The sequence below is a fragment of the Nelumbo lutea genome, chromosome 5 (genome assembly GCF_056320005.1).
Source record: "Nelumbo lutea isolate HS-2025 chromosome 5, American lotus-T2T, whole genome shotgun sequence".
NCBI lineage: Eukaryota > Viridiplantae > Streptophyta > Magnoliopsida > Proteales > Nelumbonaceae > Nelumbo > Nelumbo lutea.
In genome coordinates this window covers 13,587,090-13,614,114 of record NC_142688.1, presented here as the reverse complement: position 1 = coordinate 13,614,114, position 27,025 = coordinate 13,587,090, and the positions used below count along the sequence as shown (strand labels likewise).

The following is a 27,025-nucleotide window of genomic DNA, read 5'->3' as shown; positions in this document are numbered from 1 at the left end:
CTAATAATTTTCATACTAGTTCTCTAGTTGTTAATTGTCTAGTTGATTGGTGCTTTGGGCATCTAGAAAAATGTTAACCATTTACATTAACATACAAAGTTTAAAAAAAAAAAAGAAAGAAAGAAACTAATGCTCAGTTTGGAAGGAGTACAAATACAAATGCGTAGAGTGCAAAACCTTGTATTTTATATTAATTTGTATGTATTTGTATTGTACATATTTGTATTTGTACTCTTTCCAAAGTGAGCCTAAAGGACAAATTTTCATAAATTGCTTATGGGGACTAGTAGCAAACTGCCTCATTTTAATTACAACAGAAAGGAGAACTCCTATTTAGGGCAGGACTCTTTCTTGACTGCCTTTATGCTTCAGTCCCCACCTACATCCTAACATTCCCTGCAATCACTGGATATCTTATATCAAAGTTATAGACCAACTTTTCAATAAAGAGAAAGATATTGAAAAGGATAAAGAAATATTATTGAAAAGGATAAAAAAGGATAAAGAGTAAAGAAATGACTTCATAAGAAATATTATTGAAAAGAAAAGGTAAGGAACAAAAAGAAAACTGGTATATAGAAAAGAGTAAAGAAGCATGATATGAAAAATAGAATATTTGGGAGTATCCTACTCTACCAGATGAAATTATGTATAGTAATCGCTATGTAATAAAATCGGAAAGATCACTAACCTGCCGAAGCTCACTGTAAATATGAATCAACTGGCACCCAAAGTGTTGAATATCCGAAATTAATCCACATTGATATGGTGTATCTATTAAAGATAGCTCAATAGCTGAGAAGGAAAGCATCATAAGCCATAAGCTTACAAGATCATTACCAGTAACCTCATATTCAATTTCTAACAAATATGAAAGAACAGAAATAATCTCTTTTGCTATTAAAATTGGCATCTCCATATCTCTTCCCTCATATATCTTTGATTCCAACCAGAATTGATGAATTTTGGCAGAAAACGATATAATTGTACTGTAGACCTCCTTCAAGAAGTTAAGACATTCTCCTTCAGATGTATCCTCTGTTCGGACATACAATCTTTCATGCATAAAGACATAAAGTATCTTATTGGCTGATCTGAGGGTGCAGTAGGCATCTAGCAACATGGGGCCTGCTTCCAAAGTATTTTTAGAATGCCTTTCAAGATCAAGCACCAAAGGTTCCATGAACCGTACAAAGAGGTCAAATAGCGATTTACTTGTTTCTGCATCCAACCTACTTGAAAGATTTGTCTTCGCTATGACTGTATTACTACTCCCAACAGAATTTCTGGATCTAAAGTCCTTATTATAACCTTCTAAATGTCTTGGAACCCCTGTTATGCCTATCGTGTCATTACTACCTTCAGAAAACACTGAGACTCCTTTTTGCTTCTTTACTCTTATGACAATCAAGTGAAACAGCTCTCCAAGGCCACCCAATGCCGACATCTTCTTCTCAGCCATAATAGTTTCAAGTTTCTCAAAAAAATGTCTGTGATAGCTTCTTGCAACGGCTTTCATGTCTTTCTTTTCCATAGCTTTTATTTTTATGCTATGCGACTCTATATAGTTCTCCGTACTCCGTGTGCTAAGAAAGCCATCCATGTGGGCCGCATGGAATAATCCATTGGACAATATATCTTTGACAATCTTCAATAGGTTTCCTGTCCATACAGAATTAGTGTCATCAGTCTGAAGATCTAACATTACGAACAAACTCATTAGTGGCTCTAGAAGTCTTTTGCTGAAGACACGAAAAACATTTTTTGGATTTGGGAGGACTCTAACACTCAAAAAGCTGGTGAAAAGGTCCAGCACCAGGCATGAGAGGCGAAGTAGAATAAAGCCCAAATTGCTACTAGCAAGTTTTCTGGAGTAGATCTCTTGAACAATATCAATCACTGACATAACAATTGAAGGCCACGGCTCTATACTGGCATGGAAAACCCTGCCACAGGAGGAGAATAGCAAGGAAACGCAATCTGCAACAAGACTATATAGTTCAAAGCCTTCACCAATAAAAACTAATTCCTTTTCTTGTTGTGCCATGTCACGAACTACTGACAACGCATCCACTGCAACGCAAGAAATTGCCCCCAACAAATTCGGTAAGAAACTCAGGGATATGTGCAACTTTGCAGATTCCACCAAGCAGAACTTGAAAATGACCCAACATCTGAAATCCAAACAAGCTTCCATGACTCCAGAATGAGGTTTCTTCCCCTCAACCATAATTTTCTTGTCTGAAGAAATCAATACTGACTGAATCCATTCGCTAAGGAACACAATTAGGCGTAAAATGCTCACCATTTCGGAACAACCGTTGGCGCCGTCCCCTTGACTATTGATTCTTGAATTGACGAACTGGAAAGCAAATTCTACTTTCCTACATGAAAATTAACCTTTATTTACCCATAAAAAATAAAAAAAAAATGTGTGCGTGGGGGGGGTGGGGGGGGCCTTGTCGAAAGGTCGCAAAGTTAAACATAGAATAACAGAAGTGCATAGATGATTACCGACCTTTGAACCTCGAGTTCTTTGTTTTGAAGAGATAAAATCAAGTCCAGGTTCTTCCACGATCCACCTTGTTTGGTATTAAGATTCGATTCTTTTCGCCCTTCTTCATTCAATTCGTTCTCTTTCTCCAGACGAGAAGCTTCTGAACCCCGTTTATCCGTTTCAGTATTGCTTAGTTTTCTCTTCTTCTTTCTGTGTTTTCCTTCTGGTTTTGTTTCCAACTCCGCCATTGTTGTGTTCTTCAAAACCTACTTAGATTCCTCATGAACTGCAGAAAAGCGGGAAGCGAATGCCTGAATGTTCTTCTGGAGTTCGTATTTCATAGGGTTTAAGCACGGATATGTAGATTATGTATTTCATGTCTCACCAAATTATAACAGTCTCTAAAAGATCAACGTTGTAAAATTCACGATTACTTGGTGGAAATGCTAAATGGTCGATGAAAATGATATGAGATAGTGCAATATGCTAAGCTTGATATATAATATTTTTTCAGTCGTTCCTAACGTCGCTAGGGTTTTAGCAATTGGGATTTATAAGGACGACCCTGGGCCTCTGCCCCAGAACAAACTAGTTCGAAGTTCGGACAAAACCAATGGGGCGAATGCGTGATTTTAGACGTATTTGTCAGACAGTCAGAATTTACATCTTCGCCCCACATTGCTCCACAACACATCCCAACGGAACATCTCCCATAATTGTCAGAATTCGCATCAGCGCCCCACAGGTGCTCACACACAATGGAATAGGGCCATCTGTTCTTCCGCACGAGCTTCATCTTTATGATTGCGAAGCTAACGGTGATGAGTTTACATATGCGCCCGAAAGGAGGCGCCCCACAATGCCCTTTGGGGCGCAGATGTAAACTCAACAGGGATTTCGTTTTCGCTTGACCCTCTTTTTTACTTGAATTCGAAGGAGAATCCCTGTTTACCGTCTTTTTGTGTCTGATCGAAATCTATTGATTTTTTCAATGTCGGTATTCATTCCGGCGGTCACACCGTCGGAAGGTAATCATTTCTGTATTATTATTTTATTTCTTTCACTACAAAACATATGAGGGAGGGTTTTTTTCACCACCGGCAAGGTCGAATGAACTCAACCCCTGTGCTGAAGAACCGCTCGCCATTGTTGTAATCGAGAAAAGCGAGAAAAAACTAAAGAACTCAACCCCCTGCATCCAGTTGTGGCAAAGCTATGAATTGTTTGGATCCGTGTGCTTTGGTTGTAATTGCGAAATTCAATCTCAAGGCCTTCAAGTCAATTATGTTCTTGGATTATCAAGACACCAGTTAACGGGTTAAAGCCCAAACAAGTGTGACATGGCTTGGAGGTTTCGGAACAAGGATAAATCTTGGCACAAGTACAGGGACTCCAGGAGGTTTAGAATCGGCATTAAAGAGGATTGTAGCTATGTGGTAAAATAATAAGAATACAGGAATGGACGTGTGACAAAGATGAGAGAGACGGAGAGTTGATTACCTTCCGACGGTGTGACCGTCGAAACGAACGCCCACATCGGAAAAATCAGTAGATTCCGATCGAAGACGGAAGGATGGTAAATAGGGGTTATCCTCCAAAGTCAAGTCGATAAAGATGGTCAAGCGGGAATGGGATCCCTGTTAGATAGCACAAGTTAGCTCCGCATGCATAAAAATGGAGCTCGTGCGGGAGGACAGGTGTCCCAGTTTCATTGTGTGGAGCACCTGTGGAGCGTTGGCTGTGGGGTGTTAATGCGAACTCGTTGTCATTGGTATACACATGGGATGTGGTGTGGGGCACTTATGGAGCGCATTTGGGAGTTCTATTTGTCATTGTTAGATCATGTTCTGATGTTCCAGATCCAGGATCTTCGATGTAAGGTATTTGCAATTTTGCACTGAAAAAACCAACTTAAGTTTAATTAATTAATTTAAAGCCAACTTAAGCTATACTAAAAAAGTAAAAAACTTAATATAGTGAATTAATTTTAGTAAGGAATAATAAAAGAAATGTTAATAAAAATGTTAATTTTAAGTATAGTTTTAATTAATATAAAATCCATTTAAAAATATAAAAAATTATAAATACCTTGTTGGGTTTTCTAAGAAACCTATGAATATATATATATATATATTAATATGGCTTAATTTGGAAGGAGTATAAATACACATATGTAGAGTGCAAAACCTTATATTTTGTATTGTTTTGTAGGGGTGGCAAATGGGTGGGTTGGGTATGGATTGAGTATCAACCCACCCATATTGACCCTCTTACCCATTGACTATCCATATTTATTGATGTTAGTGGGTCACAACCCACCCTAATCCACATTGACCTAAAATACAAAAATAAAAAGTGCACAAAAACATTGAAAATAATAAATATAATACATGTAAAACATCATAAATTATAAAAATTTTAAATGAAAGTATCATTTCTCATTAAAACAAAAAAAAATGTAAAAAAAAAATAGAAGATTGCAGAAAATGCAAAAAAAAATTACAAAAAATGCAAAATAATATATTTAGAAAAAAAATATAAAAATTGAAAAACAGAATTGCAAAAATTGGAAGTAATTATGAAAACCAACAAACGTTATATAAAACACAAAAACTACAAATAAAGGACAAAAAATATAGGAAATGAATAAATTGCAAAAAAAATCATTAAAACACTTAAATTATATAAAAAAAAAAACATGAGAATGCAAAAACAAAATCCAGGGAAAGTTATAAATTTGCAAGAAATTCAAAGGAAGATGGTAAATGAAATAGCTAACAATCAAATAATCAAAACAAATTAAAATATAAACTTTAAAAGAAAAATTAAAACATATATATTTTCATACCTGTTCAATTACAAAAATAAAAATAAAAATGAACTAGTGCTGTAAAGACCAAGAACAGCTATGGTCGATCAAACCTCTTGGAGAGAAACTTGAATCTGTCAGTAAGCTCAAAGGTAGAGCTCCAACCTTTACATTACCAGAGCCCCATCGATCAAAGGATTTATTTCAAGTTATTCATCGGCAACAAACCCTCGGAATAGAAAATGCCCCAAGGATCTGTGACAGCCATGGTCTGCTACAAGTGTCATTGGTGGAATAAGAACATAAAAATGGTTTTGTCAACATTTGAGAGCGCGGAAGAAAGAGAATAGAGACTGTTGGAACAGTGGACCTGGAACAATGGAACTTCATTCAATTGATTCTAAACTTCCCTTCACCCATCTGACCCTAACCCTTTATGACCCACTGGGACCCTCAACCCAACCCCACTCTGACCCTTTTCCCTTGACCCTAATTGGTCGTTGGACCCATAATGACACATATTTCGAATGGGTGGGTATGGGTGGATTCATGAGCGGGTGGGTTGGGTGGGTCAAATGGCTTGGGGTCAATATTGTCACACCTAATTTTGTATGTATTTATACCGTATATATTTGTATTTGTACTCTTTCCAAACATACATTTGGTACAAATGAACTCTCATGTTTTTTGACCTTAACAAAAATCTCCCTTGTTATTTTGAAAAAAAAGGGTGCAAATACCATCATTTGGTTGAAATTCTTAAATACAAAATGCTGATGTAAGTATTTTTTTTTTTCAAAATATAAATTTTACCCTTAGCCAACTTCATTCATTTGTAAATTTACTAATATACCTTGAAAAAATTGCCTCCTTTTACTTTGCTTAGGGTTGTTCACGGGTCGGGTTGGGTCGGTTTACTAGGTTTTCCCAACCGACCCGACCTGGTCAGGTTACCTAAGGTGGAAACTGAAATCGATCCACTGATAAGAAAAACCGACCTGGTTGGTTTGAGTCGGGTTGGGTCAGTTTGGGTCGGTTACGATTTTGCTCATGTACAAAAAGGACAGAGAAGCCTAAAACTATAAGAAATTTTATTTGACCATCATTTCAGCCATCTGAATTCAGTTCAGAGTCCAAGATAAATCTGAATTCAATTAAGGTAAAGAATAAAATCAATAAATTCTTCATGTAAAAATAAGTGCCTAGTAAGACAAAAGTTATCAATAAAATAGTCAAACCGTTTTATAGAAAGAAGGCTGAAATATTTATATTTCAAGAAACTTTATAAATTATAATCTAAATACATTTTAGTTAAGTAGGAACTAGCTAGACGACTAATTGGTTCGGGTCAGTTTCAATTTCCTTGTGTGAAAACCGAAACCAACCGGTGCTGATGAAAACTCGGCCGACTTGGGTTGGGTCGGTTTGGTCAAGTTGGGCCTTCTTATGAACAACCCTAGTCTTTGCATTGGTTTTTTACCTTACTCCATCCAAGAAGAGTATGGGTAATTCCCCTTTGAAAGTTGTTTGCCAAAATAAATTACTGGAGGGTAGAGTTGAAACGTTAAATTATTTATAATAATACCTTAACAATGATAAGGGTATTTTGGTAACTTCAATGCCATTGTTATTGAAAAAGCCAAGAAAAATTATGTATTTGCATTTTTTTCTAAAACTATTGGGGTAAGCCTTTGTTATGACCAAAATACAAAGGTGGGTTATAGATATAAGAGAAGTACTTTTTTGTAATTTTACCTAAAAAAAATAAATTAATAAAAATCAACTTTGAGATATAAAAAAATAATATAAATTTATCTAGAGCATAGTAAATTAGGCACTCTCACTAAAGCACAACTTAAATTGTGATCGAATAAACTAGACATATCCCAAAAAATAATATTTGAATTGGACTTAGATTGGCACCGCTTAATTGGAAATGTCATAGAGATTCGTCCTCAATTTTACTTATAAATAAAGTTTGTGCATTGCCAAGGTCTTTGCTAATATATATAATAAAAACAATAAATTGCTAAAACCTCCTTAAACTTACTGACCACTGTTGAATCTCTCATTAAGTTTGGTAATTGCAATCATGTCCCTACACTTTCACGGCAAAGTTGCAAGTAGATCCCTTTTGTTAGAATCAACTCTAAAAATAGGCATGAATGTGTCCAAAACACCCAATGCATTTATTATTGGAAACAATTTTTTTAGAAGGCCATTACTAATAATGGTTTCCACATAAAAATAATACAAACTTTATGAACAACAAAAAAAAGAGTCTAGAGTTACAGCTTTACCTTCGAGTGATACATATGAATAGCAAATTGGGAAAATAAATCAATTTCAAAAAAAAAAAAGAGAGATTGGAAAACTTTAGGGTAACCATTGATATGAAGATAAAATTTGAAAAATAAATATTTTGGCAAAAAATAATGCATGGTTTTTTTGGACATTTTCATGCTTATCGTTAGAAGATTCATAGTTACAAAATGAAGGGGATGTGTTTACCAACTTGCCCTAATAAAAAAAAGGGTAAAAGACTTAAATAGACCTTTGAGTTTTTCTTTTTTAAATATACATTGAAAATTTCATGTGTGCAATGATCTATGTCCGGCTCCCTCTCTCTCCCCCTTACTCGTGTTTATAGAAAAAATGGTTAAAATTTATCTATATTACTTTATTATTGTTTTATTTGAAATATTATTGAATACCACTAAGTCAATGGACCAATTTTGGATTGGACCTCGTCCAAACCCAAATCAATTTATACGGATTGGACAGACCAATGAGACATATTGAATTGAACCATTATAGACTTAGTGGTCCAAAGTATTTATTGGAGTAGATTGGTCCTGGTCATCCATAATGAATTTATATTGGATTGGGTTGGATTGAGCCAATATCTAGTCCATTGATAGAAGATAAGAATATGGGTGTCAATAGACCATGTTTGGATTAAAATGAATCTAAATTAAAACAAATTTGAACAGATATGATGATATAGACATTGAATTGGACTGGACTAGACGATCCAAAATATTCACCGGATTGGATTGGACTGGACCTAGTCTATTTGTAATAGGCTCACATTGGACTGGATCGGATTAGACCAAATACAATTCAATTGAGAGAGAGAGAGATATGGATGGATGGATAATGAGAATGAAAAATAAATAAATTCAACAAAAATCACACTCATTTAGGCATGAAAGCAAGGAAATTATCAGGGATAATAAAGATGAATGTGAAGCGATGGATCCATGGGATGATCCATATACCCCCATAATCTCCATAGACCCATGCCCCCCAAATCTCCATAGATGGTTGGCACCCATCCATGTTTATTCCCCACGCCATGTGGCTGTGTAAGTTTTGGACAAAAAATAAATAAAATAGGTTAAATTACATGGGAACTTTAGGGATAGTAACGCGTTAGTACCCGAACCTCAAAACATGCCACTGCAATATTTGAGCTCTCTAAAATTGTCAATTCACTACATGTCATTAGCAGTTTGCTAATTATTTGTATCACGCAATGATATGTGTTACTTGTTTCTTTAGATGCCAAAACTATCATTATTTAATATTTCTTGAGACCATTTTATTTTAGCTTGATTGTCTTATGTGGTGAGGGCAAGAATTACTCGTTTTCCTTGACAATAACGGTTATCTAAACCCCCTTTATCATAGATTGAATAACTGAAAAATAAAGGATTACAACAACGGTCTAAATCCCTCTTCTCCGACAACAACATTGTCTTTCCCAACAACACTTTTCTGTATGACTTATTCGGTAGGAAGCGCCCGTTCTTTGGCAGAGAAGTTAGGGGATAAAGTGAATAATGGTGCCCGGTCACAATGAAAATGGATTTAAATATGGCTATTTTGTCCATTTCAAAATTATGCCTCTATTGCCTATTAAAATCTAAATGGGTATTTGTATCATTAGTAACGATTTTGAACTAAAATGATAAATTTTGAACATTCAAGTACTACAGACCACAGTGACATAGACTAGCCCTAAAGTACACGTTACTAAAATATATTTTACCAAAGTAATGGGTATGAATGTGGAAAGGCATGCATGTGGTATTAATAATGGGTATGGAATATAACTATATAAGGTCAATCACCTAGATATTTTGCATACTCTTGTAAAAGTTGGGCATCCCCTTATATAACAATAGATTTGCGAGCTTAACACAAGAGAACCATGATACAGATTTCTAGAGGGTACAGATATTTTGCATACTCTTGCAAAATATATCTCCAACCATCAAGAATTCAGGATTACTGTAGCTATAGGAGAGTCGCATGGGGGATCCATAGGCTTAAGGGTCCTTTTTTGTATTTTATTTATTTTTTTTGTGAATGTCAAATGCATGATTTTCAAAATTGGACCGAAAAAACCAGGAATCAGTCAAGTGATCGGTTTCCGTTTTTTCCAAAACCCAAAAATCATTGATTTTGGTCAGCAAATTGCTGACTTGTGTGGTTAATTGTTTAAATAGTTTTGACCTTTTTTTTATTTTTTTATCAGAATGAACTAACTGTTTGATTTGAATGGTTAGACCGCTCGACCCGATAACCGAACCCCTGACCGATTTAGTCTCCAGGTCAGTTTTAAAAACCATGGTCAAGTGACCACGTAAACTATATATTAATTGGGGACAAACATGAAATTATTCCAACAATTTTATTATATAGAGTGTATATATGGTATTTTTTAACATATCCAAGAATGTCAAAATAACTTCGTTTTATCTACTTTAGTAAACTGCCCTATGCTCAGTTTGGGAGGCTTATAAATAAATAAATAAATATATATATATATATATATATATATATATATCCCAAATTTAGCCGTAACAACATACAAATTGGGTATAACATATAATATGGGCCCCGTGTGTTGACATTACCCATATATTGTATGTTAAAATCAATCAATAATAATAGTTTGCAAAGTTAATTAGTTAGTTAGCTAATATTAGTAATTCATAAAATTATTTATTGAATTTCCATTTGAAATTATTAACATAATAAAAAATTCAAAATAAATTACTAATTTTCAATTTGAACAATAATAACTGTAAAATTAATTACAAGAATATTATACTTAATTTATGATAACAAATCCTAACTATTACAAATTTTAAATATAGTAAACTTAGCATCATATCATAACTTACATTATACATCAATAACAATTTACTAAATAAACTAAAATTGATTTAAATTCAATTTTAAGACAATGAAAATAAGCACAACAAGTTGGGGTATGGGCTTGTCTTCACACTCAACTTATAATAACAAATTCTAATATTATTACAAGTTTTAAACTATTGTAAACTTAGCATAATATCATAACTTGAATTACACATCAATAACAAATTACTAAATAAATAAAAATAAAAATTGCATATTTAAAATTGATTTAAATCAAATTTTAAAATAATGAAAAATAAACACAAGTCAAGTTCAATATAGGCTTGCCTTGAGCCTAATCCGACCCTCTTATGCTTCTATTTAAACCAACATAATGACATATGGTTTCCAAACCTGACCAAACCCTATAAGGGTTTAACCTAATTCCAATTGGATTTTCATCTTTACAATTGTATATTTTCTATAGTGTATTTGAAAACCCGCTCGAGGCAATTGTTTTAATCGATGATTGGATTTAAGGTGGGTTTCAAGGAAGCCCAAACTTTGGTGACCAAGTAGAGGGTGGGGTGATATTTATCCCAATGTTTTAAAAAATGACCTAGGCCAAAACCTTTTGGACATAGGTTTATGGGTTAGCGATTCAACCATCTGGTCTAAATGAACGACCTGTTACAATTTAAAAAATATATATATTAAAATAAAAGCAACTAAAAACCATTATTTGGGTTGCTAACCAAGTTAAATGTTTTTGGAAAATAAGCGGTTTAGGGGTGAAACAGGTCCAATTGCTTGGATAGTTTCTAGGCCAAACGGTTCAACCGTTCGAGTTAGGAATGACAACAAGGTAAAGCGGGGACAAGGAGGCACTCCCCATCCCTGACCCCACAAAAAATAACCTCAATAAATATTATTAACAAATTTAATGAAATTTAATATAGATTTATCAAACAATAATACCTGCCATGAAAAATAATGATCGTAATATATTTAGTCTAACTTAAACCAATAAAGAATAGTATAATGCTGCATTTGGCATTCCTTTTCTTAATGACTTATCTTGTTTTTTGCAATTAAAATTTCAATAATCATAAGGGCATTTTAAATGCAAAAAGGAGACAAGCCCTTCAAATAAGGAATGCCAAATGCAATCTAAGACTCCTAGCTTAATTTCTTATAACAAAGCCCTTGCATCACACAAGCCCTCACTAGTAGACCTGTTCACAGCCCGACTCGGGCTTTGCCTTTACATTAGCAGAAAATGTTTAGGTTTGAACCCAAGCTCAGCCCGACCATTGGGTCTAGGTTTTGCGCCCGAACCTAGCCTGACTATAAAGGTTGAAGCCCGGGCCTGAGCCCGACTAGAAAATTGGAAAAAAAATTCCTTAATTCAATTAAAAGTTGTTTTATTTATACTAAAAGACCTCAAAACACAACAAAAAAATGAAAAATCTCATTATTACTTGAAAAAAGAGAAGAAAAATATATTATATATGTTTTTTTATTATATAAAATATATTTTCATTAATATAATATATTATTAAATTGGGCTAAAGCTCGGATTGGGCTTTTTTGAAAAAGTCCGAACCCAAACCCGCAAACCTAAAATCTTATCCAAGCCCGACTTAGATCGGGCCGATCCATCCAACCCGTCAAATTACCCAGCCCATGAATAAGTCTACTCACTAGTATAATTGTATAAGGTCAATGGTCTAGATATTTTTGCATAATATTTCAAAAGTGGGGCATCCACTTATAAAACAATATATTCATAAACTTATCACAAGAGAACCATGTTATTACAAATTTCTACAGAGTAAAGAGATTCTGCATCATCTTGCAAATATATATATATATATATATATATATATATATATTTATTACTTTTTTTTTCTTGTAAAATATATTTTCTGAACCACCGTTAAACTTAGGATTAGTGTAACTGGATCCATATGCTTAAGTTTTTTTTTTTTTTTTTTTTTAATGTCAAGTGACCACGTATTCGATGGGAACAAACATGACATGATCATAACGTTTTTATTATATAGTGTAGAGATGGAATTTTCGAACATACCCAGTAACGTTAAAATAACTTTTCTTATCTACTTTATTAATTTTGTAATTTTTTTGTACGCTCAGTTAGGGAGGAATATAAATATATGTACATTTAATATATATATATATATATATATATATATATATATATATATAACATAAGATTTTACACTTTATATTTATATTTGCACTCTTCCTAAACTGACGTGTGACAACATATGACAAAACATAACTCTGCAACATTTTTATTTTATTTTGAGTCGAGTTGTGGTGTGTCCAACCTATTTTTGGAAATTGGAATTCAAATTCAAACCAGATTCATGTCACAGATTTCACTTGCACTTAGCCTTGTTTGGTTCAAATTGGTGTATTGCATAGGCTAAAAACGTCCTTATGATATCGGCAAATTTAGAGATTGGCCCTAATATCAAAAAAATAATCATTTAATACAATTTTTAGAATAGGTTAACTATTTTTTTTAAATATCAAATATAGGCAAAAATACTATTCATCTCATTCTTCCTCCACACTATCTAATAAATATCTCCACCTCCAGTCTCTCTCTCTCCTTTTTATTTATTTTCTTCTTTGCATCTGAGTTGTTCCAAACTCGGAGCATAATTGCTATGAGTTATTCTTCTGAAGCACCTAGAAAAATACACGAAACACCGTACCAAGTACACAAATCAATGGTTTGGTTCCAACTACTAAGCTTGTTAGAGGTATTTGAAGCAGTTTTGAATGCAATTAAGGCCTGAAAATCATGATTGGAAGAGGTATATGAGTATGCTATGTGAAGAAGCGAAATACATATAACGAAATGCAAAAACACAAGAGTGGGTTTCCCATTTTTGCTTGCAGTAAAATAGCAACTATAAGGGTGAACAAAAAGTATAGATTTGTGATAAATATTTATTAATCTTGGGGAGATTTGTTTGGTGGTTTGAAGGAGGAAGGAGATGAAAAATGTTTCTGTTCCTATTTGATATTTTTCCTAAAAATAGTTAGCCTATTTTAATAATTATGTTAAAAATATAATTTTTATCGATATCAAGGCCCAAAAGTTGCCCTTAGACTATGATCCAAAAAAACTTAAAACCAATAATATAATAGTTATTGAATTGATAAATAATCATGTGGTATTTATCAAAATTCATTGGGGTTGATTGTTCAAATCCCTTCGGTACATATCTTTCAGGCAACATATGATGGTGTTTGGTATGGCTTCTGTTTCTTTGATAAATGGTGTTAGTTCATTGTAATATAAGCATTTGTATAAAAATGTTATTTGGTAAGCATGCTTATCAATAAACATTTATCTAGATTTACGTGCAAATCAACTGTTGAAAAAGCTTAATTTTAAAATTCTCACCAAGGTATTTATTTACTATTCTATTGACGTGGCACCTAACTGTAAGCAAACAATAGAAAAACGTTTACTAATCACTCTCCTCGATTTTGAATCACAAACATTTTTTTAAATAAACCAGCCATACCAAATACCCCCTAAATTATTCCTATTAAAAAATTCTCAATTTCAAAGAATCCGCTTCGTCCAATAAGAAGCCCAAAACGAAAGGTTAGGTCCATCTGGTCCAATCCAACCTAAGGGATCAACCGACCAATGTTGGGTAACGATCCTTTCACGAATTTCACGTGTTTCTTCCATATTTAGTCATATAACTTTTTTTTTTCTCCTCTCTCAAACTCACATAAGCTTTAAACTTAAACCAATTTATCCTACATCAATTATTGATCCATTTTCCCCACTATTTTTCTTTATTATATATATATATATATTTATTCTCGAATTTTAACATTATAATTGCTCTACGTAATATTGTATGATTTTTTGTTGGCTCCTTCTGAGGAGAGGAAGCTCCCTTTCACGGTGGATAAGAAAGCCACGTCGTCTAAATGATCCTTTCTTATTCGTTTTGGGCCAGGAGCCCAGGACAAAGATTACCGGCTGCGCACGAAATCGTGTCACGTTTTTACGTCATTTTTACGCGCGGATCAGTCCTTCATCCCCTATGTTAGCCACGCGGCAAGAAACAAGGCCATCGCACAGTATATTCGAAACTAGTAACCGGGGAAGAACCGAGAAAAGGTTGGATTATTACCACTTGCCGAGACAGTGGTGATCCAACTGTCCAGTTCTCAGGGTTGATATCGGTGAATGGTGATGGCTGGGCCGCTGCCCGCTGGGCGACAATCTCGTGGTCGTGGGCTGGTAAGCTCTCAAGTGTCAGGTCTCCTCGGATCTCTCGAGATGAACCACTTGTTGGCCACTCTATCGACCAAGACCAACCCAAGTCTTGGATCCACTGGCTCAGCTGGTTATCACACTTAAGTACACCGGCATTAACCCGTTGCCCTCACTTGTCAGTAGAGTCCACACTCCTCTGCTGCCCATCTTCCTACTTAATTAGATGATTATCATGATCGGTACCAACTTCGTGAGGTTCACGTATGGTCACTATTGCAGGCGGCATGTTCTTTTAAGTTTCATTTATTATTGGGTTTGCAGCCGTTGATGTGCTTGCAGGTGGTAGGTGGTCTAGGTTAATTAGCCTGCGCATTTCCGGCGCTTCCGAGGTCAGTCTTTTTCTTTTTCTTTTTTTTTTCCAGATTTTTTCCTAGCATGTTCCGTTTTGGTTAGTGTTCTCATGATCGAAGTAGTAGGGTTTCTGAGGCAGGAATTGTTGTTTCAAATCTTGTTGATTATATTTTTGTTTATTAACCGGTAGTATTTGATCTGTTTTCTGCAAGTTCCTTTTTTCGAATTATCAATTCTATTCCGTAATAAATACTTTGCTGGCATTGTAAACATTACTCTGGTGTTGGATTTATGGACAGACTTTATTGCTAACTTAATTAAGCTGATATAGCTGCAAATGCCTTTGGATTTTGAGTAGTTTCGTATTTTTGATTGTTCGTAGCTTTTGTTTTTTACTTTTTTGTGCGATGCAAATCTTATGATGCTTTGATGTTGAAGTGTATTTTTTTTTTCCCGCTATCTTTCTAATGTAGTTTTATTTTTATTTTAAAATTTTAATGGATTTGTATGTCTGAGAGCTCTTTGAGATATTGCTTAGTTCGTCTTCCGTTCTTATTTATCGAGTTTTAGTTTGATGACTATTATGTTTTTAAGCTTGTTCAAACACAGATTTTTGAAACCCTTGAACTACCTTCGAATCGACCTTGTTTCAATATTTGGTTAGTTTGGAAATGCCTGCAGTTGTAATGGACGTGTCTCAGAATGGTAGCGTAAGAAGTGTTGATCCACTATGCACCGTGGCTGAGATCGAAGAATGTGATTTCTCGAGGCTAGCTGACAGACCTAGACCCCTTAATATAGAAAGGCAGAGATCTTTCGATGAAAGGTCTCTTGGTGAATTGTCTATGGGTTTCTCCCCAAGACCTTCCTCCAGAAATGTTGAGAATCCCTTCCGTATGATAGATCACCTTGATAATATATATTCTCCTGGTAGAAGGTCTGGTTTGACCACCCCCCGCTCACAGACTTATTTCGAGACACACCCTACTGTTGCTGAAGCATGGGAAGCTTTGAGACGTTCTTTAGTGTACTTTCGTGGCCAGCCAGTTGGGACTATTGCTGCATTGGACCACTCCGAAGAAGAACTTAACTATGATCAGGTATAGTCCCTTACTCTCTTTCTCCCTTATTTATGCTGATAATGCATAAACTCTGTTTCTCCATCATGTTAGTGTATAGAAAGCAACATTTAGGTTTCATTTCTTACTGAATTAAATATCAGTTGGCTGATAGGTGAGGAGAAACTGTCCTATTATTTGGTTTCAGTTATATCTACTATTTTAAATTGGTTTATGTTGTATGTAATAACTGCTTTTCATTGCATGTGGAGAACTTGGCATCACACTGGCTCACCTTTCAATCTACTGGAAGTTTCACTGATCAGATGTCCATCTGTTGATGCATTCTGGCCCATTGGTTCAGGATCTTAGGAATTAGGACTAATGAACTTAGCTCACTCCAGATTGTCCATTTATTGCCAGAGCAAGTTCATCAGTGTGAAGCTTGTGGAAATCAGCATTTTGGATTGACAACCGACATTGCTGTTAAAATCAGCATTTTAGATTCCCATTTCTTTGGGTCTTGCTGAACTCTGGTTTCTCTGCATTTATGCACTAAGAACTGGATGGTGGACATCCCTTACCTGCTTCATCTCTATCATGCAATCTTATGATTTCTTTGCTTACAAAGACATGGTTGTATTAATGTTTGTGCTTGCTACTTCTGTAACTGCATTACCAGCGTATTATTTGCAATTGCTACCTATGTGTTTGTGGTTCTCATGTTAGCTTTATCAATTGCCATAACACTTATATGGTTTTTTTTTTTTTTTTTTTGGATCCACAGCACTTTATGGTTATTTGTGCTATTTCCCATTTGACAAAATCACCTTGTCTACGATTTGCCCCCTGACCGGATGGATCTCTTGATGTCATTTTTACCCAGGTTTTAAACTTCTTTGGCTTCCATGCTTAGCCTTTTCTCCATTACTACGATTACCTACTTGAATGCAGTTCCTAGATTGTATACTTGTATGCAACTTCTAAGATACATAATATACATTCTATTGACTTCCTGCAAATCACCATGCCCTCTAGGGTTTAAAAAATGTCAGCAACTTGTGCTATGGTGTTGCTCATGAGTTCAAAGATCCTAGAGGGCAAACATGAATGCTCCCAAACTTACATGGTCACAATGCCATTATTTACATTTGAAATTATTAAACCATACATGGACTTATCAATGAAAGAATATGATATGAAACCATGTTTTTAAAGTTAATTGATGGAAAACATATGATTGATGAGTTGATTGGTCAGTCAGTCTTGAGAGGAAGAGGTGGAGCTGTGAAGGGCAAGGTACCAAGTATAGTCCCCCAAAACAGAATTCAAGACAGATGGCTCCATAAACAGTGCAATATTATGAAACCTGTACTGAATATTGACTTTTAAGTCCTGGTAGCTTAAGAATCAACTATCTGGTACAAACTGTTGATTTAGTTTTAAATCTGGCTAATGGATTTACCCTCTGACTTTCAGTTTTAGTTCAGATTTTATAACACTGATTAGGTGTTAATGATAGGGATCATCGTATGATGGATCCTGGATGCAGTTCCATATAGAACATTGTGCTTTTTTGGTGAACTAATATGTGAATTACTGTAAAGATGGTACATGCAGTATGTCTGATGATGCTACAAAGTGTATAAAAAAACACACTTGACTTTTATGAGAAATTAGATTTCCTTGATTAGTTTAAATCAAAAGTTGTGTTTTTCAAAACAAAGTTAAGGGGAATCTGATATAGAACTCAAAGCAGTTTATAAATACCAAAGTTCAGAGTGGTATCCACCGATATGAAACTTTCAGAATTATTGATAAAAAAAAAATGAAACTTTCAGAATTTTCAAGTTTCAACCTGCAAAATAAGCTTAGTGATTGGCAACCAAGGAGCACCACCTACTTACATGATTTATCGGTCATACAAATATGTTATTTCTATTATTTGACCAATAGGGTTCAGGGTTGATAAAATTCTTGGATCTTGAAGCTTTTAGGAATTTAAACTTTCAAAAGAAGTTTGGTGCTTGACATGGCAAGGAGCACTTGTGTTCAAAAATTTTATTTGTGTTAAAATGTTAAATTGGAAATGATAATATGGTTAGTGGTGCTCTTCTAGTTAACACCATTTACTAATGGATCTTTGAATGCTAGTTAGTAAACCAAGTAAGAGTATTAGAAGCTGAGGACCTTGAAGAAACTTTTACACTAGTGTCTACATATCAAACTCTAAGTATCCGAGGCATATGGTTGTCTATTCATGGGAGCATAACTGCATTGCAAGAAAATCTATCTTTTAAAGTTTTGTATGTGTGTTGGTGGTGGGGGATCTTTTGCACCTCTTCTGGGTTGGGGGTCTTCACTTTTTTCCTCTGATTGGAAGTAAGGTAGGTATTGTATTAAAGATCAAAAAAGTGTACAACCTTGTACAAGTGTAGCCTGCTTCATAGAAGATCATTACTATTGCAGAAGGATTTAATTGGTCAATCTTGAAGAAGTTAACAGTTGGGGCTCAAGTGGCCTTCTTAGATGTTTGATTGTAAATATACAACCACATGGTTGTTCAGTTGGTGATAACAAGGGCTGACCTTATTATCATTAACCATAAAAGGGTGATCATCATTATCATATGGATGCTATTTGGGCATGTTCAGTTTGCAAGCTAGGCAGTTGTTGAACTTGTATAATCCATGAAATGGTTATCGGTTGGAGATTTACATGGCATAACTATTAGAGTCACAATGATGGTTATTCAGTTGTTTAACTTATAGTCACCATGATGTGGGTCATTATAAATGCTGCCTTCACATTAAAGTGCGTGCGAATATAAGTGGTTTGTGGATATAGATTAACTGCCTGATGTTATATACCAACAAATTCACAAATTCTTATTTCTCACCTCTGCATCACCTTCTTTCATGTTTATATCTCATAAGAACATGCAATCTCCTTGTTCTCCGATGATTATCATGAGAATAATTTGTGCAGTTATTGCTTTCTGATAAGCTTCACTACGTGACTATGGTACCTAACTACTTTTGTTATGGATAGGTATTTGTGAGAGATTTTGTTCCAAGTGCATTGGCCTTTTTGATGAATGGGGAACCTGAAATAGTAAAAAACTTTATTTTGAAAACTCTTCGTCTGCAATCTTGGGAAAAGAAGATTGATCGTTTCAAGCTAGGAGAAGGGGTAATGCCAGCAAGTTTTAAAGTGCTCCATGATCCTGTTAGGAACTATGAAACTTTGATTGCAGATTTCGGTGAGAGTGCAATAGGCAGAGTTGCTCCTGTTGATTCTGGATTTTGGTGGATTATACTGCTTCGGGCATATACAAAGTCTACAGGAGATTCTTCTTTGGCTGAAATGCCTGAGTGCCAAAGGGGTATGCGGCTTATTCTGAGTTTATGTCTTTCAGAAGGGTTTGACACATTCCCAACTCTGCTCTGTGCTGATGGATGTTGTATGGTTGATCGTAGAATGGTGAGTATGTGGTTGCTTCTTCTTTCTTGTATATCAATTATATGGTTACTAGTTGGTTCTCTCTCTCTCTCTCTCTCTCCCCCCCCCCCAACACACACACACACACACTTCTGTATCTGTCTATGCACATAAATGCATTCATATTCACAGACAAAAAATAAATAAACAAACAAATAAATAAATACATACTTATATGAGTTTCTCTTTACTAGTACTGCTGTTGCTGAAATAAATAGGACAAATATCCATAAGCCTAAAAATGGAGTCCAAAAACAAGAAAACAAGATTCCTTCTGTTCCAAAACTCTACCCTGGTCAATATAAGCAGAATATGTTAATGGTAGAGTTTTGAGGATAAATGGCTTTATGTCCTTGTCTTTACTATTTCTAGTGGGTGCATTGTTTGAGGGGGAATTCCTTTTACTTTATCTCTTTGGCTTGGGCCATGATAATTTGTCTAATTTCCCTTTATGTTCATTCACTGTCTGATGCTAGGGATATTTATGGTTAATTCCCTAGTATTGGTGCAAAGAATTTGTCTTTTTTTTTCAATGTTTTTGTGCAGAAAAGAAATTTTGTTAACCTAGTTGAACTTTGAACTGATGCCTCCAGTCACCCTGGAGATTATTTCCCCAGATCATCTACCTGCATGCCACTAAAGCAACGATTTTCATTAATAACCAATCCCATCCTGAAAGTTAAACATAAAAAACAAAGCATTGGAGGGGTGGGGGGATATAACTCAAGCCTCAGCTGTAACCTGTGGTGTGAAATTCCATCCTAAGGTGGAAAGTTCCTACCTTATGGAACAGTTCTTGGGAGATAGGTTGCACCATGAAACAATAATTGAATTCCAGATCATAGTTTTGATATACTATGCGTTCAAGTTATGAATTGCTCTTTCAGTAAAAGATGGCTAATGGGGATTTCCATGATTGAATCTATTTCCATAAACTCACCATTGCAAGACATTCCAACTTCCAAGGACCTAGGTGTTTCTGCATCAGCTAGCAGTATATGTTTTCCTGTCTAAACATATGTGACTCCCTTGATTAAGGATTTTTGCTTTTTCTTTAGTTCTTTTGGGTTATGTGCCCAAAAAGCCCAGATAAGGAGAAGAAATAGAGGTAATGGGTTAATGTTTAACCTATAAGTGTCTCATTATGTGTGTTCGTTCCTTTTCTTATCCACTTCTATATTTTCTCTTATATATTGGGCTGTCAAGTGTGAGAACACATTTTTGAGATTGAAAGCAGTCGTTTTGTGTGCAAAAAGGCCAAATGTTAGGTCTATATCCTGTCTACCCCTCCCTTTATCCACTATAGTTGTGATAGACATCGGGTAATGGTCCATTCAATATACTTCTCATAAGACTGGGTAAGCATCATGGGGCAGAATGCCTTGTTTCTTGCTTGCTCTTATGATATCTTACTATTAACTTCTTATCTCTGGCCAGTTGTAATGGAGACTTGGGATTGAGTCCCTCCTGCACCAAGGTTGGGGGGGTTATGGGTTTGGGGGATGAGCTAGCCCCCCAGTTGTGTAGCCCCATGGAGCCAGGAAAGAAAAAAAACCTTTGCATAAGTCTGGGTAAACTTCATGGAGCAAAATGTTTGGCAATCCAAGAGTGTCTAAGATAAGGAGTTAACGTAGACTAAGGGTACAATTAAAGAAGATTACAAGTGAGAGCACAGAAGGAACTGAGGATCTCAAACTAATATGATTAAATAGTCACTTGGGACAGTTTGGTCATGCACCATGAAAGTCTATCAAGCAATAGGAGTGCACTACTGCAGGTTGGAGGTTGTTATCATTTGTGATCTGTCTATACAAAAGTAAAAAAAATAGTATGGTATAACTATTACGTACTGTATAAGAAAAAGCTCACCCATAGTTTTTTATTGGTAGTTATTTTTCTCTTAAATCTTGAATTCTCATGTCTCAGGGCCTTGGTGTCTCAAGCCTACTTTGGTCTGGTTCTTCTTGCTTGGTATGGCTCCTATGATTAGATGTATGGTCTGGTCCTACTCATCCAGCTTAGACTGGTCCAACCCATCCATGCTTTATCCCAACTATATGGGGTTGGCTAGCTTAGACTGTTTTGTTAACCAAAAAAGAAGAAATATTGATGGTTGCAAGATTTATTGGTTACTAGGATATGAAAATCTATTTGTTATGGTATTTCTCAAAATTTATAAAAATGACCATCACTTTCAATGTAGTGTTATATTGGAAGGGGTCAAACTTGGGATTCCATTGTTTCTTAGTTATTACTCAGAAATAAAGTTCCGAAGATATGCAGTTATTTTGTTATAGATGGTTCAGAAATTCTGTGAGGAATATGTTTTGATTCATTGGTTTGACCACAGGTTTTAGTTTTTCCTGTTTTCTAGTCTAAGGTGTATGAATCCCTCTTTTCTCGTACCCTGTCATCTGTCTTTTTAAGTTCTAATGTCCTGAAGTGCAGTATGTTGTGATTACTTTTCCCCTATTTTGTACAGAATCTATTGGGTAATGCAGCTTAGGAACCCTTTGGATATGACATTAGCACAAGTGCAAATTCTTTGAAGCACTTGTCAAGCTCAAAGTTTTCAAGTTGCCAAGGTGAGCTTAGATGACTGGGGGGTGCCATGTCACCTAGTTGCCCAGGTGGGTGCCTGAGTGTCAGCCTAGCATTTTTTTAATAAAACCCTGAATACTAGGCTAATTCCATAGGTTCCATAGAAACCGACAATCATCTTTCACTAGCGGTTATCAATAATCTTCATAAAAAAAGCCGTAAACTTCACATTGAAACATAGAAAATCAACTTCTTCACAAGAAGAAAACGAAGGAAGAAAAGAAAATTTAGAGAATATAGGAGCTGGCCCCTTTTTGTCTTGGGAAAAGAAAAAAAAAGAAAAAAGAGGAAGATGAAGAAACTTTAAGTTTTGAAGTCTTCAAGGGTTAAAGATAGCATACAACACCAACATGTGTGTTGATTGAACCCTAACAAATAAGAACATAATAAAAAGAAAATAGTATACGAACCCATAAATGAATAATTTTGATCAATAATATCTATTTTATTATTATAACATCAAAAAGTAAAGAGTAAAAAAGTATTTTATAGCATCATGTAGAAAATAACTAGGTGTTTAAGTGAGGTCACCCTCTGTGGCACCTAGTTGCCTAGACATCGCCTTGACAACTATGGTAAGCTGATTGCTCAATGAGGTCAAATTAAAGTGAGAAGGTTTGTCAAATGTTGGATACCTAGGTAGTTGAGCTTGCTAGTTCTGGGTTAAGGAGAGCCTTTTTATATGACTACAGTTCTATTTCCATTTAATTTTTGTGGTTGTTGGTAGAGCTTTTCAATATGTATCCTCTTATGTACTCCTTGTCACTTAATATGATAAATAAAAATTATAGCCGAAAGGTTATCTTCACAGTTAACTTTTAAACTTTCTATCAAGGCACCAAAAAACTATAGTCTTAAGCAGTTAAGCCTAAAAATATATTTGGCAAAAAAGGTTTATGGTTATTTCTAGAGCACTTTCTTTTTTCAAGTAATCCTGTTAAGGGATCTTTGGAGAGTGTCAGACCAGGCTGCTTGACAACCCAATATTAAGATGAAAGAAATTTTAATTGGTAATTTCTCATACAAAACAAAAATAGGTGTGGGGACTCAGGTCTATGTGCTGGGAATGAAGGGGAGAGAAGTTGTCACTAACAAAAGAGAGGCGGGACAAGAGTGAAGAGACTGTGTCTATATAACTGGGAGCATTGCTTCAACTATTCATAGTGGTTGTGTATCACAGCAAGAAGAAGGTGAGCTCCAGAAAGAAACTGTTGTAGGAGTGACAGGCGGAAGAAGAGAAGGGGCAGATAAGCTAGAAGGAGAGGGAAGGGGAGAGGAGAGAGTCTACTTGGAGGTGGGCATTTTAGGAAATGCAACTACGGGTTCCTTGGGAAAGGAGGGGTAGTGAAGGGGGAAAATGAGAAAGCTTTAGTTAATCCCTATTCAAAGGTTTTCAAGAGAAAGAGACAATACAGAACAAGGCCACTACTAGATGATGATGAAGATGATTGGAAAAGGAGAAGGGAGAGGGAAGTGAAAGGGAGGAAGAAAAGGATTTAGATTCAGAGAAAGAAGAAATTCCAATAGATGAGACTCGTGTTATTGAAAATTTGATAGATGTGAAGATGTTTGTAAATACAGGACTAGAAGTGAGCATGGCATTGGGTCTTCTTGTCTTTGGGGGGAGAAGATTATACTAGAAAGATGTTCAAGGACTTAGAAAACATTATTCCAATGCCTGTGCGGGAGGATATTGGGGATACTTTTGAGAGCACCTTACTGCTTGATAGTGCTCATAACTTTTCATGTGCAGATAGATCCGAAGAAGTTGTAACTGAAAAAAGTACAGAGGAGGATGTTGTTAGTTTTTTTGAGAAAAATCCTGTCATGGGACTGGAAAGAATCATTGAGGGGCCTTATGTTTTGAAGTTCAGGAAGGACACTCTAGCAATCAGAAGAAACATAAAGATGTCTTGGTCTCAAAAGTTTTTGCTACGCTGAAAGGGGGTCTTCTTGGGGTTGGACCAAGCAAGAAGATGTTAAAATTCAAGATAACATCAAAGGAGGAGGGCTTATTTGTGTCTTGTTGGGGTGTTTTTTTTCCCCTTGTTGTTGCTTTGGGTCATAGTAGTAAGGGTGACTTTAAAATAAAAGATAACATCAAGAAGGAGGGCTTAGTTGTGTCTTGTTGGGGTGTTTTTTTCCCTTGTTGTTGCTTTGGGTCATAGTAGTAAGGGTGGCTTTAAAGGGTGGAATTGGATTGAAGTTTTATTTGTTTTTTCGCGTCTATGTTTGGGCTTGGTTGTTTGTCTCATGATGCAGGCTTGTTTTTAGCGAGTTCTTCATTTCCTGGTGTTTTGGGTTTTGGATTTCTTGGGTTTGTAGTGTGGTTTTTTGTGGAAGTTGCATTTTGCCTTGTTTCTCTCTTTCTCTCTCGTGACTTCTGGTCACTCTCCTTGTATCTTCTCCTTTTTATTTTAATAAAATCTTTTTTATTTTATTACCAAAAAACATACAAAACAAAAATAGGATGTGAAACTTTTAAAATTCCATAATTTATCTATTGGACAAAGAGCATGTCCTGTGTGTTGTTTGGGTTGTCTGTGTTTCAGCCTCGATCTGACCTCATTCGAATCATGTATCCACTTCGGACAAATACCTTGTGTGAAATAATTTTACTGATCTCCTGCCAACTGAGGGGTGGCTCAGTTGGTGTGTCAGCTGGACTGTGACGCAGATTCGATTCCTGCAACCACCAACCTTGGGGGGGGGGGAGTTATTAATGATGAGTATCACCAAATACCAAAAAAATAATGGGAGAATGACGGTTCAACCCAGGGTCAGAATTTGTAGGCCCAAAGTACCATTGGGGTAGGTGCCAGCTTGGAATTGATGCCAATTCACGGGCGGGCGTTGGTGCATAGAGTGTGGGTATTTGACATTTTGAATGTTTATAGATCTGCAGTGGGATTCAGAAATCTGATAACCCATACAAACCCTGTCAGAATGGCTTTGGTCTTCTTGCACTTAATACATCAAAGACATCTATTTGTTTGAGCATCTTGTGTGGGCAATAATAGATATTTTGTTAAGTTCCTTTTGTTTGTCTGTGCAATGTTTTAGATTTTTTCTTTGGATGAAAATTTCCTTCTTTCTAATGTTTTTTTCTGTGCTTTTCTCAAGTTGATTTTTGATAGTTTGTTCTCTTAATGTTCCATTCTTTTTCTATTTCAGGGTGTTTATGGGTACCCTATTGAAATACAAGCTCTTTTCTTCATGGCTCTGAGATGTGCTTTGGCTTTACTTAAACAAGATGACGAGGGCAAAGAATGCGTAGAGCTAATAGCTAAACGGCTCCATGCACTTAGTTTTCACATAAGAAGTTATTTTTGGCTTGATTTAAAGCAGCTCAATGATATTTACAGATATAAAACAGAGGAGTACTCTCACACTGCAGTTAACAAGTTCAATGTTATGCCAGATTCTCTTCCAGATTGGGTATTTGATTTCATGCCATCTCGTGGTGGTTACTTTATTGGAAATGTCAGCCCAGCAAGAATGGATTTCCGTTGGTTTTGCTTGGGTAATTGTGTTGCAATTTTGTCATCTTTGGCAACCCCTGAACAATCTGCAGCCATCATGGATCTTATTGAATCACGTTGGGAAGAATTGGTTGGAGAAATGCCATTAAAAATTTGTTATCCAGCCATAGAAGGTCATGAATGGAGGATCGTAACTGGCTGTGACCCCAAAAATACTAGGTGGAGTTATCACAATGGAGGATCTTGGCCAGGTAAAACTTGCATCATTCGACTCCTTGGTGCCAAAGTAGAATTCAGCTACACTTTTATAAAGTTGAATTACTAATCCACTAGCACGCTGAATCTTTATAAATATAACCATAATAAGATGGACTCTAAGCATCAATATATTCTTTTTGAGTTTTTGTTTGACATGTTGTCATGAGTTTAACCTTCAATTTTGTTTTCTCCCCTGGTGTGTGTGTTGTGTGGATACAGTCCTCCTATGGCTCCTAACAGCTGCATGCATCAAGACTGGACGCCCCCAGATTGCACGGCGTGCTATTGAGCTTGCTGAGATGCGGTTGTTAAAGGACAATTGGCCTGAATATTATGATGGGAAGCTTGGAAGATATATTGGGAAGCAGGCTCGTAAGTTCCAGACTTGGTCTGTAGCCGGCTACTTGGTTGCAAAGATGATGCTTGAAGACCCATCTCATTTGGGTATGGTGTCACTTGAGGAGGACAAACAGATGAAGCCCTTCATGAAGAGATCAGCCTCATGGACATGTTGATTCCTTTTCCCTCTTCTTTCCTCTTTCCTTTGTAATACTTTTAGTTAATATGTTAGAATTATGAGAAGGGATGTAACTGCATTGACAACGTTCATTAAGGTTGGCATATATCCTTTCACCGATGAGGTATTTCTAGTTTTTAGTTGATTAGTTTCTGAGAACGTACTTTGGTTCCCTCTTCCTACTAGAAAGGTCAAAACATTGAAACGTATTGGTGTATATAGATTGATACTTATCGGTTTTCAGGGTTACCGATACGCTATTAACGCTAAATACAATGATTTAAGACAAATGGCCATACTCAGTAGAAATACTCTTCCCAGGGATCCCTCATCCCTTGCATTGGATCGAAACTTGGAACAAAATTATTTCTATATTTATCGGCTCTAATAAACTTGCAATCGTAACATTTTTTTCGTCGTTTGAGAGGCACTGTTATGTTATAGTCTTATAGATGGGGGACCCAGAATCCGAGGAATTAGAGGAGGGTAAATAAGCTGTTTGTTTGTTTTCCGTTTAA

The 27,025-nt window shown here is 35.7% G+C and overlaps 2 protein-coding genes across 7 annotated transcripts in view; one reads left to right on the top strand and one right to left on the bottom strand.

The window, feature by feature from the left end:
- The window catches only part of LOC148850461 (Urb2/Npa2 family protein), a 31,432-nt gene extending 27,305 nt beyond the window's left edge, over positions 1-4,127 (bottom strand). Inside the window, exons 1-3 of one of the 3 annotated variants that reach the window (XM_088946980.1) lie at positions 3,998-4,127; positions 2,519-2,783; positions 692-2,384 (exon numbers count right to left, since the gene is read on the bottom strand). In XM_088946980.1, coding sequence (XP_088803106.1) covers positions 692-2,384; positions 2,519-2,745 — 1,920 coding nt within the window. In that variant the 5' untranslated portion in view covers positions 2,746-2,783; positions 3,998-4,127. Of the gene's footprint in view, positions 1-691; positions 2,385-2,518; positions 3,072-3,997 lie in introns of those variants that run through there. The other 2 variants (XM_088946979.1, XM_088946981.1) reach the window with 2 other exon arrangements.
- A 10,465-nt stretch (positions 4,128-14,592) lies between these two features.
- On the top strand, positions 14,593-26,627 carry A/N-INVB (Plant neutral invertase family protein). Of its 4 annotated transcripts, none has more exons than XM_088943759.1 (5): positions 14,593-15,128; positions 15,700-16,190; positions 19,200-19,631; positions 25,425-25,983; positions 26,210-26,627. In XM_088943759.1, exons 2-5 carry the CDS (start codon positions 15,762-15,764, stop codon positions 26,503-26,505), a joined length of 1,716 nt encoding a protein of 571 aa, XP_088799885.1. In that variant the 5' UTR covers positions 14,593-15,128; positions 15,700-15,761; the 3' UTR covers positions 26,506-26,627. The 4 variants fall into 4 exon arrangements, with proteins under 4 accessions (XP_088799885.1, XP_088799889.1, XP_088799888.1 ...); XM_088943763.1 differs by having other exon boundaries at positions 14,598-15,128; positions 15,772-16,190; XM_088943762.1 differs by having other exon boundaries at positions 14,647-15,128; positions 15,685-16,190.
- The last annotated feature ends 398 nt before the right edge of the window (positions 26,628-27,025 follow it).